We start from the raw sequence: 15994 nt of genomic DNA, 5'->3' as shown, positions 1-15994 counted from the left end.
TCATGGTACCTATCACTTGTGGGTCTTTATTCTTTTTATTTCCTTGAAAGTGTTGATGTGACTCTCCTGTAAGTGCAGAAAAATAATGCGCGCAAATGGCCTCATCTGTAGGTACATGCCTTTCCAGCTATTGTTGTAAATTGGTTCAATTTACTTCACCCCCTCAAGTTTCTTACCATTTTTTTGTTTGTTTGCTTGATTTAGATAATTGTAAATTTATTCCCCTATTATTCGACATGACAAAGGATATTTCCCCCCACCTTTGACTCATAATTATTGTGCTACAGGTTGGTATTCCTCACGTTTTTCGCTTGTCTTTCTGATTCAATCCAGGTGACATTGAAATATGGGTTTCTGTTTTTTGTTTGGTCTCTCACCATAACCCTTATGGCCATGTAGTTCTTATGAGGAAATTTACTTGTAATGAGATTTCCTTACAGTAGTGTGGAATTTGTATGGGATGGCCTCTAGCCTAATAATTTCATAACTTTTTCTAGGCTTGTTGGCCCTTGTAGTATTCCTATTTTTTGGAAATTGTCTTCTTGATTTTAACATTGTAAATTTGGAACACTGGACTGTAAAGCCCTAAGAATTGGAACAAATGTTTATATTTAATTCGAATGTTATATTCTTCCCTAAAGGGATTTTTACTATATGTTGGTTGTACATGCTAAATTTGTGTTCAAGTTCACTCCAGTGGTGTATTCGACTATATGAATTCTCTATCGAATTGGGTAAATAATTCTGACCATAGGTACATGTATATTCAAGTAGAAAGCATTGTTATTTTTATATTCTAGATGTAAATTTTGGTCACCTAAATCTTATAAAATATATGTATGTGTTCTTCATGTGTCTATAATGGCATGTGAACAAGGCTTCTTCTCTAGTTATTGATTTATGGTAGCTTTATATTTACTACTACTCTGATTTTTAATTACATTTTGTTGTCATGCATTATGCCACCAATATCTCTCAACATTCTTTCTCTTTAATTTATTATTTACAGCTCGTGTCAGGGTTAGACAAGGGTCATTACGGGTTCCATGCATTAATATGCACTAGTATTTCAAGAAACGACCTAATGCAATGTGCTCTTATGCTACCAGGACTTATTAGTCCCAAAGTATAGGGCCTTTGTGATGGTGGTAACCCAAATTCTAATATGGGATTTACTTCGTTACTTTAAATTATGTCTTCTATCTCTTATAGTCCCTCTAGATTGTATATGTAATTGTTGATAGTGTTTATTCATCTATAATTCCTAGGACCATGGTTTGTTGTAAGAAGAATAAGTACTACTTAGGTATTGTCCGAGCAAAAGTATCCTAGTGATATGGTGATATGCTACTTTTATTTATTTGCATAACCCTAGCCAAAGAAGAATTTTGTTTCCATTTTCTTTTTCTCATTGATTAAATCAGAACCCCTCATCCTCATCCTCATTCTTAGTATTCTTCTGCTAACACTATACCCTTATTAACATTTCTCTGCACTTTCCATGTTCTGAGTTATTTTTTAATGGTTTCCTAATTTTCCAACTATACTTTTAGTTTTTATTTCAATGAGAAATATATTTATGTGGATTGGCTATAACCAGTTATGTGTAGAGATAAATGAGTTTTATAACCATCCAGGGTGAATTAACTACTCTTTACTTCATTATTTTTATACTCATCGATATGCCCATCTTACTCCTTCATTTAGCATGTTATATTTTTCAACTAATGGTTTTTTTTATCGTTCACCATGATCAAAATAAAAACAATTGACCTGCCCATAATGTCATGGATTCCTCATTACGTACGACAATATATCGCATACATATATAAAAAAAATTAGTTCGCATACCATTGGCTAGAATAACTTCCACTTTTTCTAAATTCAAATAATATCACAATATTCACATGCATCCTAGTTCCAAAGAAAAAATAATAAAATCCGAAATAGAGTTACAAATTTGATAATTACTGAGGAACCAGAATTGGAGATTGGACAATTACTCAAGAACGCAACACTCTCCTTCCAGCCACGAATTGAATCCATCAGTTCTCCCTTGAGCTAAGATTTTCTTGCCGTTGAAATCAATCCCCCTTGATTCCTAGGTTGTTTCTTTTTATAATTTCTCCTTCCCTGCAAATTTGAGTAGCATTCTGCTTTAATGTATGCCAATTTTTTGCCTAGTTTTTTTTTGCTTTAGTTTTTCGAAAAAATATACCTTTATTTTTCTTTAAAACACTCTTTTCTCTCAAAGAGTTCTTTATTCCACCCTACTTAGCATTTCTCTCCAACTAAGTAATTAACATAATCTTTCTCTCCCATTATATTATTTTAATTTCTTTTATTTATCTCCTAGGAATTTTTTTAGGACACTTTTAAAGAAGGTCCATCATGTGGACTTACCACCACAACTTTTCTTAGCTTGGAAAGAATTCTTCTACACTCTTATGCTCTTTCCTCAATATTGCCAAGCAATTTATTTATTAGCTTAACAATAATAATATAATTACATCATGTCATAAGTCTTATCATGCCAGTAAATCTAATAATAGTTCAACATCTAAAAATAATAATTATCTAAAAGGCAAAGTCATAGGGGTGTTACAAGAGCAAAATGGAGTTGGGATGATCTATAATTTGTAATTTAGTATTAAATTAAATTTCAAATTAAATTGTAAAGATAAGTTAATTAATATTTATGAATAATGAGTAGAAAGAGATGTTTTACTATTTTTTTTAATCCAGTAAGAGTGGAGCCTTCCATTAATCGAGAAAAAATACATAATGTACACTTTTTTAACGAAGCCAAGAACAACAACACCAGCTCTGTGAACACTCAGCAGACAGCTGGGTTGACACAACCCCATACCTGACTCAAACAAAACTACAAAAGTATTGATGCTTAAACCACCAATGAATTGCTCATCCTCAAAGCTACACTCTATAAAACCTGCCTTCCTTCCTAACCCGAAAGATAAATGTGAAAAGTTATAAGGTTCTTTTGGGTCCGCTAAATGTCATAAGTCTCGAGCAAAAAAAAACCCGACAACCCTTGATGACAAGGGCCCACATATCCTACGGCCCACAAAGCAACAGTAAGTGACTATAAAACAAGCCTTAACTTGTGGTTGACTTTGCAACCCAATGACAGAGCAATCCAGCCCTCGAAGATCCATCGGTCTTTAATTGATTTCGGGTCAACAACTTGCCCACTCCTTAATTTGCCTTTCAGACCCGATGAGAAACCAAAACCATCTTTCTATAATTTTTTGAGTTCGTTTTGTGGATTAGCCCTCAATTAGCTTTATGACCCAACTACCGTGCAATCCAGCCCTCGTTGATCTGATGGTCCAGAGTTGATTTCGAGTCGGCAACATGCCCACTATTTATTTTTCCATTCGAACCCAATGAGTGGCCTAAACTGTCGCTCTATATTTTTTCGGGTCCATTTTATGGGATATCCTTCGTGCAGTTATCCACCCGAAATCCGTAGGATGCTGGAGTTCACTGCCATCTTTAATTAGCTGCCTGTCAGCCTACTCATTGTTTACCCCTTGCTTCTTCCCTATTATTCGTTCACTTTCTATTGTTTCCATTGGTCTATTTACTGCTTATCTTTCATAAATTGAAAATATTCCATCTCTGCGATCACCTTTCTGTGACAGTCCTCACGCAAATTCCCTGAGGGTGTCAGCTCCCAAGCATAGCTTCTGTTATCTCTTGTACATAGCACTCCTTCATTCCCCAGACGATTCGCTAACCCATTGGTTGTTCTGCACACGTGAACAAATAAGAGTGTTCTTAGGGCTCTCAAGTGGGATTGTATACGTTGATAGACCTATAATAACTGCCAGTGATTTGATAATTTTTTTGGTGTTGTGTTGTTGCCTATCTTTTTGACCGAATTAATTATCAATTCAGAGTCTACTTTTATGATGGCATTGTGTAAATTGGATTTAATCAGGATTTCTAGGAATTTCTCTAAGGCCATGAGTTTCGCCATATTATTAGTGGCATTCCCCAAATGACTATGAAAGATGACTTTTATGTATCCCTGCTTATCGCTTATGACTCCTCCATAACTAGAAACCTCAGGGTTTCCCTTAGAGGCTCCATCTATATTAAATTTCAAAAATCCATGATTAGGCGGTTGCCAGAAGTCTTTCCTCGCTGTTGTATGTCTTACGATCTTGCTTATGCCCTGGGGGATAGGCAACTGGAGACCCAAATGCAAAAGTATATGAACATCCTGGTCTAGAGGAGGGTTCTTGTGGGGTTGCTTTATAAGGGTGCTCACAGTTTCTTTGAGTTGTCTTATAATCTAAGCTATGATGCTCTGGGTTGAGCCAATTTTGTTCTTGAAAATCCTATTGTTGTGTTCTTTCCATACATCCCAGATCAAAAAACCTGGTACCAGAGTCCAAGCTTTGTTGATTATTTCATTTTCTGAGAAGTCTTTCCTCCAATTCTTCAAAGTGCCAGTGATGCTGCATTCGTCCCTATCAGTTTGCCTGAAGATTGAGGCTACCCAATTCCATAAGGTAGAGGTGAATGTGCAGAGGTTGAGTAGGTGATCCATCGTTTCTTCTTGTAGACCACATAACTGGCATCTAGATGGACCAACTAAACCTCTTTTTCTAATATTTTCCCAAGCCAGAATTTTTTTATGTTGCACCAACCACATGAATAATTTGATTTTCATCCAATGCGAGTTCTACCATAGGTCTTTCCATATCTTACCAAGGTTTGGAAAGTCAAGCCCAGTGACAATTCTTTAGGCTTCTTTGAGGTTGAAATTTCCTTCGTTGTTTCTTCCCCATCTTAGTTGGTTAGACGATGTTGAAGTCAAAATATTTCTCTGTTCCAGGATCACTGCAAGAGCTTCTGCCTGGGCCTTCAAAGGGGTCTCTTCACTGTATACTAGGTCCTTCCATGTTCTCCATTTTCCCTTGTCCCTTGTCTGATCCCAAAATTCACTTACCCTGAGTAGCCCTTTATTGTCAGTGTCATTCTTGAGAATGGCTAGTTCTTCTCTACATAGGTTAGGCTCCTGCTACCAGTTATCCTCCCAAAACCAAGCTAGGTTTCCATCTCTGATCTCCTAGAAACTATGCTTCTGAACAATGGCTCTATTCTCCCAAGCATTGTTCCAAATGTGGGAGCCCTTGATGAGCCCTGTCATTCGAATATGATCCCTTTCTTGCCAGTTATTTGCATACTTCTGTTTCCAGAGCTTGGCCCAAGGGGTTCTCATTTCCTTTAGCCATCTCCACCAAAGTTTTTCCCCCAAAACTTTGCTTAGGGTTTTCGGGTCATGAATTCCCAAACCTCCATGGGTCTTGGGTTTGCAGAGCTTTTCCCAAGCTACCAGAGCCCATTTCTTTTTCTCTTCCCCTTTGCCCCAAAGAAAATCTCTTTGGATGTTCCTAATGTGTTGTAAAACTCCTTTTGGAGCAGGAAGAGCTGAAAACATGAAGATGGGGATGGTTTGCAGAACAACCTTTATAAGCACTAGACGTCCTTCTAAATTCAAATATCTACTTGTCCATTTCCTGATTTTGTCCTGCATTTTATTAGTCACTGGTTCCCAAACTTCCTTACTCAAAGGTTTATCGGTGAGATGTATTCCCATATATTTGGATGGTAGTTGATCTCTTTGAAAGCTGAGAATTCTGGAGAGATTTCTCTGAATAGAAATGTGGGTGTTAAAAAAGAAAATTTTTGATTTTGTGAGGCTTACCTCTGTACCAGCAGCCATAGCAAAATCATTCAGGATTTTTTTGAAAGCTTTAGCTTCCTTGACCGTGGGTGTATCCTGTGGCATAATGTCATCCACAAAATGTTGATGAGTCAAGGTATCCCCGTTCAAGGTTAGTTTGAGACCCTGGATTCTTCCTTCCGCATTGGCTAATTTGATCGCTTTGCATAATCCTTCCATCATGAGAATAAAGAGGAAGGGGGAGAGCGGATCTCCTAGTCTGAGGCCTCTCGAAGGCCTAAATGTTCTAGATGGAGAGCCATTAAGTAGGATTGAAAAAATAGCTGTGGTAATAAGGGCCATTACCCATATTATCTAGTCGTGGTCGAAGCCATACGCTTTTAGTACTTCCCTGATGTACGACTGGCTTAGCTTATCATAAGCTTTCGCTAGGTCAAGCTATATGATCATACCCGCTTTCTTATTTCTCTTGAGAGAATGAACCACCTCGTGAGCTTGAATGATGTTATTTAGAATTTGCCTTCCTTCCACATATCTAGTTTTCTCCTCAGACACAAGAGTTGGAAGAAGGGGCTTGAGTCTGTTTGCAATTACTTTAGGAATAATTTTGTGCACCACATTGCATAAAGCTATGGGTATGAATCTATCTGTTGTCATAGCTTTTTCGTGCTTTGGAATTAAGGCTATGAAAGATGCATTGAGTGCCCTCAAAACTATTTTATATTTTCTCGAGTCCTCCACAACATCAAGGATATCTTGTTTGACTATTTCCCAGCGTGTCTTGAAGAAGTCTACATCGAACCCATCTGGACCTGGAGCTTTCCCATTTTGCATCTCTTTGATGACTTCATTGACCTCCTCTTCAGTCATTGGCCTGTTAATATTGTAATTGTCTTCCCTGGTTACAGGTTTTGGAATGTACTTTATGAAGCTATTGATAAATTGTGATCTGTCTAAGAGAGGCTCCTCTGCTATGCTTTGGAAATGTTGTACTAGAGAAGATTCCATTTATTTGTGGGTACTTAGCTCTTTCCCTTGAGTATCTCTGAGTTTTGAAATCCTGTTATGTGCCCTGTGATCCATGGTTGACTTGTGAAAAACTTTGTGTTTCTTTCCCCTTCTTTAATCCATTGCACTCTCAATTTCTATCTCCAGAAGATCTCCTCTTGCTGGCATTTGTTTTCCCATTCCTGTTGAAGAGAGTCAGCTTGCATTTTCCTTTCCTTGGTAAAGCCATCTATGATGAGGATTTGGTTAACTCCTTGTAGTTTCTATTCAACTTCTCTTTTGGCTTTGAAAATATTGTCAAACTCATTTTTGTTCCATTCTTTAAGCTCGAGTTTGATGTATTTCAGTCTCTATTGCAGTAGGAACATCTTCGTGCCTTGAACGGGCATGTGTTCCACTGACCATTTTCCAATATTAGTGATGAAGTCAGGGTGAGTAAGCCAGACATTTTCAAACCTGAAAGGTTTGTTCCTCAGAGTGCCTATAAAAGAAGCTTCATGTTGGATAGGCCAGTGATCTGAGCCTTCGAAAGGAAGGATTAAAGAAGTCAAGTCAAGGCCAGTGAGACGGGGGTCCTCCGAGATTATGAATCTATCTAGTTTAGATGCAACTTGAGAAGCCCCTCCCCTCTTATTGTTCCAAGTGAAGGTTCCATTTATTGTCTCCATATCCACGAGCCTCATGTCATTTAGGAAGTTCTGGAAGTAAATGGAGTCTCTGCCTAGTATTTTGGTCCCGCCTTTTTTTTTCTATAAGAGATTTGATCATATTAAAGTCCCCTCCCAAAATCCAGGTCATAACAAGATGTCTGTCTCTCAGCTCCTCTAGTGAGGTGAGAAGCCTGAGTTTATCTTCAAGCTTTTGAGGACCATAGACATTTTTGATCATATAGAGTTCCCTGTCACCCAAAGGTTGGATTAACATCGAAAGGTAGTTCCTATATGCTTCAGCATCCAGGATTCCAAGTTTCTGGGGATTCCAAAGAGTGAGAATCCTTCCTGCTGTGTTGTTTGCTTTAACTTCTAGACACTCGTACTTCATGAGCCATTTTCTATGTATCTATTTAATTTTGTCTATTGAACATTTTGTTTCCTTTATAAACACCATATCTGGTTTTTCTTCTTTTATTCTATTGCTAAGATTTCTTTGTTTTCTTTTACTTACTAGATCCCTAATGTTCCAAGTTGTGAGCTTCATTATGAAAGGTTTGTAAATGAGTAACTCGTAAGATATTTCCTCTTGCCTGAGTTAATCATGTGTTTCCCACACTCTGTCAACAGCTCATTCTATTTCTTCCTTTCTCTTTTCCGGCCTGGGTTCTTGGAAGAGTGTCCTAATGTTACCTCCATCGGTTTTACCCCTCTATTTTACTATCTATCATGGTTCCTTTTGACTCCAAAACCTTTTTCTTGAGATCTCCAAAGGAAGAGTTGTTGCACTCTATCAAAATCCTCTTGTGGTAGAGAATAAACACCTTTGGTGGTTCCCTGCTCCAGGAACTTTTCTAGATTGAGATTCTCCCTCTCAAGAATCTCCTGTAGTTTGTGGTCCTCCATACCAACTTCACTTGGGGTCATCTCATGGTCCCTGCCAAGTTCCATAGTTCTTGGCAGATCCTCCTTTAGTTTGTTGTTCTCATTTATGTCCTCCATGCTAGCATCGTTTTCCTTCTCTACAAGATTATCCTCCGGTGCCTGGTTCATTGCATTGTTCCCACCTTCTTCTTCTAAAATCTTGAAACTATTATGGCTTGGTTGCTTATCCTCGTTAGTTTTCTTTTGGTACTTTTTTCATCCTTTCCCTTTGCCTCCCAACTTGGTAAAGCCTTTAGGATCTTTACCTGTGTTGGTTTTCATATTGTCCTTCAGTTTGTTTAGTGCGCAGTCTCTGAAGAGGTGCATGTGTTCATGACATTTACGACATCTGAATGGGACATGTTCATAATCCACCACCTGCACCCATCCTTCATCATATACTTTTGGAATGATTTCGTATGGAAGTGCTCCTGATAGGTCCATTTCTACGCACATGCGAGCGAAGGAGGTATATTTACCTCGCAGAGTCGCATCTGATATTTTTAAAAAATGACCTAATTTATTGCCTATGGCTTTTAAGGATTCTGGCAACCAATAATCTAAAGGTAGAGAGTAGAGTCTTATCCATACCGGTACTGATGTGAATGTTTCTCGTTCCGGGACAAAATTCATCACCCATGGTTGCATGTAGAGGCCTACAGTAGCATAGAAATATGGTCCTCCTTCGAACACTCTGTCTTTATCCTCTAGGTTTGTGAACACCACTATGAATAATCCCTTGGACCTAAGATGAAGGTTTATATCTCCCTTTGGTTTCCAGTGATTTCTTATCCATGTGTGCAAAGCCTTCTCTATTGGCCATATTCCCATAAGTTTGCATATAACCACATATGCCACCATGTGATCCCTGCGCATATGTAGCGCTAGATCATTTAAAACAACCCAGGGTTTACTAGTTAACCTAGGTTTACAGAGTCCTATCACAGTCTTGTGCTCAGTTCTCTGACTGTTGTCTCCTATTCTCTTCTCTCTTCTGACTTCCTCGTGATTCTCTTCATGTTCATGAGATTTGATGCTTTCCAGCTTTTTTGTGCTTGTCTTCTCCGTTTCTACCTCCATTAGTTTCTTGAATCAATTCGAACCAGCCTCCTTGCTTCTGTTCATAACTACATGACTGTAGGAGGGAGTGCAGCTCCCCCCTCCTTGCCCCTCCATGGTTACCAGCTTGCACCCATCGCTCTCTGTTCAAAACCCTCGTTCCGCTCACCTCCCATGGTTCCCTTCATTTATCTTAAAGTTATAATCAAAAAAAAAAAGAGAGAGATGTTTTACTATTAATTTAACAACTAGATTATAATTATCATAGTTATAAATCATTAAGAAAATTAAATATTTAAATAAATAAAATTTATCATTAGCCCTTTTTAGATATTTTCCAAAGACTAAATGTTTGTCTATGTTTTTTAACTTAATATTAAATTGGTTGAATTTGGCACATTCACCTTGAATAAAACTAGGAATAAAGTTGGAGTAGAATAAATAACCTTTAACAAAATTCACACATTAACTTTTTTCATAGTAACTGAGATCAATCTTAACTAGGAATAAAGTTGGAGTAGAATAAATAAGCTTTAACAAAATTCACACATTAAGTTTTTTCATGGTAACTGAGACCAACCTTGGGTGTTTAGTTCAAGGAAAGAAGGTAAAACAACTTTAACAAACCAATTGAAACAAAGGAGAAATTGAAGAATAACATTCCAATAAATTTCTAACCATCTTTCATTTTGTTTGCACTCAAAACATCAAAGTGAGATTTGGTTAATACCTGGGTAGAATTAGTTTGGATCTCATTCCGTGCACCATAGAATTTGAATAACCTAAAATGAAATGAAGAGCTATGGCAAAATTAGTTTGGATCTCATTCCGTGCACCATAGAATTTGAATAACCTAAAATGAAATGAAGAGCTATGGCAAAATTAGTTTGGATCTCATTCCGCGACCTATGCACCATAAAATTTGAATAACCCAAAATGAAATGAAGAGCTCTAGTGCATTGCATTGGATTTCCTCATAGCTATCAAATCCTTGGTCTATGATAATTGATACGCTCAGACATTACTAATAGACACACGAAAGAAGAAAAAAAAGATAAACTTATTGAATTCAAGAAAATCAATTTCTTGAATTCAATTTCTTGTAATAAGAACAATTTCTTGAATTCTTGATATATCTTGCAAGCTGGAATTATAAAAACTATACCTAAATAAAATAAATTCAACGGAGTTAGGAAAAAAATATAAAAAATAAAAAAGTTAAATAAAAAATAAATAAAACTAAAAACAAAAATACTACTAATTAATAGAAAAATAAAAATTACCAAAACACACTAATAATAAGACTTCAACCAATCACTTTACAAATATATAAATTTAAATAAAATAAAAAATAACAAAAACTAAATTCTCATTTTAAACTATACATAAACTGTAAAAAAAACCAAATTAATATACTATCACAACCAAAAATGCTAATACTATATGTAGCGGATGTAATAAATACTCAACCTTCAAAAAAAAATCCAAATGTCTCTTTAAAATCAACCTTAACAAAATAAAAATAAAAAATTCAAGCTTAACAAAATAACAAAAAAAAATCCATTATCAAAATTCTAGCAAATTCCACATTGAAACGTGACATGACATTCTGGAATTTCCATTCTAACATATCACCTTAAATCGAACTACTTTTTAACGCAAACATTTATTCAAAACATAACTATACGCTGAGGTTATGAAAGTATCCCGTCAATCTTATTTGTACGAACCAGGAAGACAGGAAATAAAATTAAGCCTTTCACACACAAAATGAAGAGGAAGTCTGTGGTCACTCGTTTGAAGCCGGACTGGGAACACCTAGAAGATTACGAAACAATTGTGATGTACAGAACGACGACCCATCTGTTCTAACAACTCCAGGAGACCTGTGCCATATTATTTTCTTCACCAATAATCAAATGAAAATTTAGGGGATCCGTGCTATATTGTATTCTTGGTGAATCATTAAATGAAAATTCAAGTCGTCAGTCAATCTTGATAGTCAGTCATACAAAGCATACAAAGCATCATTAAATGAAAATTCAAGTCGATAGTCAATCTTGATAGTCAGTCATTAAGTTTCTTGGGCAATCATTACGATGACTGATCTGTTCTAACAAGTCCAGCCATATTGTATTCTTGGTGAATCATTAAATCAAATCTTGATAGTGAGTCATACACTCCAGCGGATGGCATATTCCAGAACAAGAGGGCTAGTTTAAGAGGCCCGGAACATTACAACAGTACAAGGTGAGGGAGTTACCAAGTGGGGAAGTGAGTTTTTCGCATTTTAATTTTTATTTAATTGTAGATTTCGAAAATATTTTAAAATTTGATAAAAAAAAATAAAATTAATTAATTTTGCTTGATTATCTAGAAAAACGTTCATGAAATGCTCAAATAAATATCAACGTCACGCTTTTTTTCTTATCCTCTCTCTTAGTAATTTTTTCCACACTCTGAGTCTGGATAAGCATTTCCTGGGATATTCGTGATCGCTAGCTTAATACGACCCGGAACATCTGGAACAATAAAAGGTAAAGGGGGCGTGAGCCGGATGTCCCGGAGCGATTAGCGCGCCTTCTTATTCAACACACTCTCAAATTGATTTCCCACACCGCCCAACTAAGGGGGATCAATCTTCATAAGAATTTCGTGCAGTATACGCTACGCTATGACCAGTAGTTTGGGATGGCTAGCCCCGCCTATATATAGAGTGCCATTCGTGGTATACAACATGAAATAAGCTCAACTGCAATTCCTTCGTTGTATTGCCCTGTTTTGTAGTTGTGTTTAATTACTTGGTGGTGAAAGTTGCAATGGGGGCAAGAACATTAGCAGTTTCGATTTATGTTACAGCAATACTAGCGTTGATATTTAACGTTTGTCTTCAAGGTAAGGTTACAGTAATCCCTTGACTGCATTGCATCGTATTTTATGTACGTAAATGAGTTTAGATATGATAAAGAAATATTTGATATCATAAAGAAATATTTTTTTGCTTTTTTTTGTAAGTGCAGGAGCTACGGGTGCGACGTTTGTGATCCAGAACCAGTGTTCATACACGGTATGGGCCGCAGGAATTCCCGTAGGTGGCGGTCAAGCGTTGGGGCAGGGTCAATCATGGAGTGTTGACGTGCCCGCAGGAACAAGCTCAGGCAGATTTTGGGGACGTACTGGATGTTCCTTCGATGCCTCTGGTAAAGGAAGCTGCAGCACTGGTGACTGCGGTGGCGTGCTCAGCTGTACGCTCTCGGGACAGTCTCCTACAACGCTGGTTGAATATACTCTGAATGGGGGCAACAATCAAGATTTCTATGACCTCTCTGTAATTGATGGTTTCAATGTCCCTCTCTCCCTAACTCCCTCCGACGGTAGCTGCAAAGCACTGACTTGCAAAATGGACCAGTGCCCAGATGCCTACCTATATCCCACTGATGACACTAAAACCCACGCTTGCGCTTCTGGTGCTAATTACAACATTATATTCTGCCCTTGATTAGAAGTTTATCATACTGAATTCTCTGGTCATTACATAAAATCCATCGCTAGTAAACCGATTTCTATGTAGTATCATACCTATAATAACAGTATTACAATCATGTTGATTGTATTTTCATATTTATAATAAGAATACCATTGCGTGCATGGTTGCAATAAGGTCTATCCTGTAAAAGCCAAAGGTGTTTTACTTCTACTTTGCAAATGAGTAATGCTATTTTGGATAACTGATATATGCATCAATTTGGATATCTTATAAGTGATCTTAAATGATTTAATAAATAATTAAAGATGATTTTATAAATGTTAAAGTAAATAATTATAGATAATTTTATAAATATTAAAGCAAGGAAATGACTATATAAATTATGCAAACATTTATTCGAAACCTAATTATACGAAGATTAAATCAAACCTGTTTTAACGCAAACATTTATTCAAAACTCAAACATGCCAAGAGCTTGCGAAAGTTTCCGATCAATCCTATTTGTCATTCAGATTTTCATGTACGAACCAGGAAGACAGGAAATAAAATTAATCCTTTCATACAGAAAGTGAAGAGGGAAGTCTGTGACCGCTAGTTTCAAGACGGACCGGGAACACCTAGAAGATTACGAGTTGCGGAAATTGGGAAGTAATTGTAATGTGCCAAACGACGACCCCGTCTCTTCTAACCAGTCCACGAGACCTGTGTCGTATTGTATTCTTGGTCCATTATTAAATCAAAATTTAGGGGACCTGCGGCATATTTAATCATTAAACCTTGTCCCTTCTGTGCTGTATTGTATGCTCGGAGACCTGTGCCATATTGTAATCATTAAACGCCATATCTTCTGTGCTGTATTGTATTCTTCGAGACCTGTGCCATATTGTATTCTTGGTCAATCATTAAACGAAAAATTTGGGGACCTGTGCCATATTGTATACTTGGTCAATCAATAAACTACATGTCTTCTAACCAGTCCAGGAGACCTGTGCTATAGTGTATTCTAGGTCAATCAATAAACTACATGTCTTCTAACCATTCGAGGAGAACTGTGCCATATTATATTGGGTGCTAGATATTTCCCAGTTCACAGTTAGATTTAAAGAAATATATTATTTAGGGATGGGCATATATAGCCAGACAGAAATATATTATTTAGGGATGGGCATATATAGCCGGACAGTATTGACGAGCTTATTATCTGCTACCCGTGCTATATTGTATTCTTGGTAAATTATTAAATGAAAATTTAGATCTCATTCCATCTTGATAATCATTATGCCCATAGGGGTCCCCGGAATTGGGTATTTTGCTAATTAATCCCTTTGATTTGATGGTCTAAACTAAAAGATGCCAACATATTCTCGTGGTGGCCACTCATCAATGACTGAAATCAAAAGCAATAAATTCCTTGCATATCTAAATCAGGTATTTAAATCCTACTTAAATTAATTTTTTACCAAATAAGATTAAAATTTTACTGTGACTCTCATTTATCTCCACATATAAGGATTAACAAAAATAATATTAAAAAATAAAATAAAAAGAATATGAAACAATATAGGATGGAACAACAATTTTCCTTCCATATGCGCAACCTGGCAACATGCAATTATCCCATCATTTAATCATGAAACCTTTGACTATTAGCATTCTCCCCTACTATATGGGATTAAAAAAAATAATAAGAAAAAATGAAATTAAAAAATTAATGCCAAAAAGGCTTTGAAACTGATGTCTTTTTGCATTCTGAAACATATGAAACCAAGGTAAGCTGTCTCTTTGCATTCTGAAACTTATGAAACCAGGTTATGCCACTACGTGTTATAATAATTATGCACCTTTGTCATAAATGTGGCTGTGTAATGGCCCGTGTTCATATTATCTTTGCGTCCCATGGTCTATTTCAAGAGATCAAAAGTCAGTTTCAATTTCTCAAGATCAACATGTCACGGAGAGTGTCATCGATACATCATGGCCGGCCACCTTTACCTTGCAAATTTTATTTAAGATTTATGGCCTCATTTTTTTGTCTTCCTCAGGTAACTCATAAGCCTCCAGGAATCATGGAATAAAACTGGTCATGTTGTAGGTATTCATCTTGCGAATTTGATTTAAGATTTATGGCCTCATTTTATTCCTTGCTCACTTGCTAAGGTAGCTCATAAGCCTTCACGAATCGTGGAAATAAAATTTTTCATATTGTAAGAATTTGCAAAAAGTCGAAAGTCTACACTATTGCAGTGATCACAACAATTGTTTGGTTATCGATATGGAATCGATTCCATGTACCGAGGGTAGTTGATATCTATATGGAACCGAATTAAATGGTTGTCCACCAGAATCAGCAACATCGATTTTAATTATCCAGCAATCGCACCAGCATCCTCGTTTGCAGAGATGTATGGCATCTACAGGGTTTGACCAGCATCCTCATTTGCAGAGATGGCATCTACAGCATCCTCATTTGCAGAGATGGCATCTACAGGATTTGACCCAGGTATTTTATCATAACCCACACCTTAGCATCCCCAATTTTATTCTGTTAATCAACGCAATTGTCGGGGCCTATATAGCTACGAATGATACTCATAGTCGCTCATCATAAGCCCTAACCCTAAAACTCCCATGCCCTAAACCTAGATCTAGGGTGCGGTGTAAAGCCTACTCTAAAAATTCACAAAAGTTAATACATTTTTTATTTTTGATGAACCCTAACCCTAAAACTCCCGTGCACAGTTGCGGGCGACCGGGCTGTAAGTAAAGGATCTGTGACTTTTTTTGTCGTGAATCTTACCCACATGTAGTTCTGCTCGATGTCTTGCACTAAACGCTGGATCCGCGCAGGTGTTCTTTGCCAGATTTCGACGGTGTAGCACAACGTAGTGGCATCTTGGGTGATCCGTGTGACGAGGGCCCTCGGGCACCTCTGGAACGCATTTGCAAGTAGACGATGATGGCAGCGGTCAGAACAAGGCGGAGATGGAACATCGCCATTTAGTCGATTAGGTAGGACGCCCAGTGATATTGGGATGGATGGAATTTGGGGTTAAAAAAGGCTCGAGAAAGGGAGGATGTGATACCTGGCTTGTGGTAAGCTGTAAAATATTTCAATTTGATTTGAATTAATAGTAACTCAGATTTATT

At 37.1% G+C, this 15994-nt stretch overlaps 1 protein-coding gene across 1 annotated transcript; it reads left to right on the top strand.

The window, feature by feature from the left end:
* Window positions 1–12089: 12089 nt before the first annotated feature.
* Window positions 12090–13020, top strand: LOC149206975 (thaumatin-like protein). Its single transcript, XM_089393828.1, has 2 exons — window positions 12090–12255; window positions 12381–13020. The coding sequence occupies exons 1-2, from the start codon at window positions 12180–12182 to the stop codon at window positions 12857–12859; spliced, it is 555 nt and encodes a 184-aa protein (XP_089249954.1). The 5' UTR covers window positions 12090–12179; the 3' UTR covers window positions 12860–13020.
* Window positions 13021–15994: the final 2974 nt, after the last annotated feature.

This window comes from Pinus tabuliformis, chromosome 1_2 (assembly GCF_031772625.1).
Source record: "Pinus tabuliformis cultivar Carrire ecotype Pingquan chromosome 1_2, CPIR1, whole genome shotgun sequence".
Taxonomy (NCBI): Eukaryota; Viridiplantae; Streptophyta; class Pinopsida; order Pinales; family Pinaceae; genus Pinus; species Pinus tabuliformis.
The sequence above is the reverse complement of the archived record's forward strand: the minus strand, read 5'-3'. Positions and strand labels throughout refer to the sequence as shown.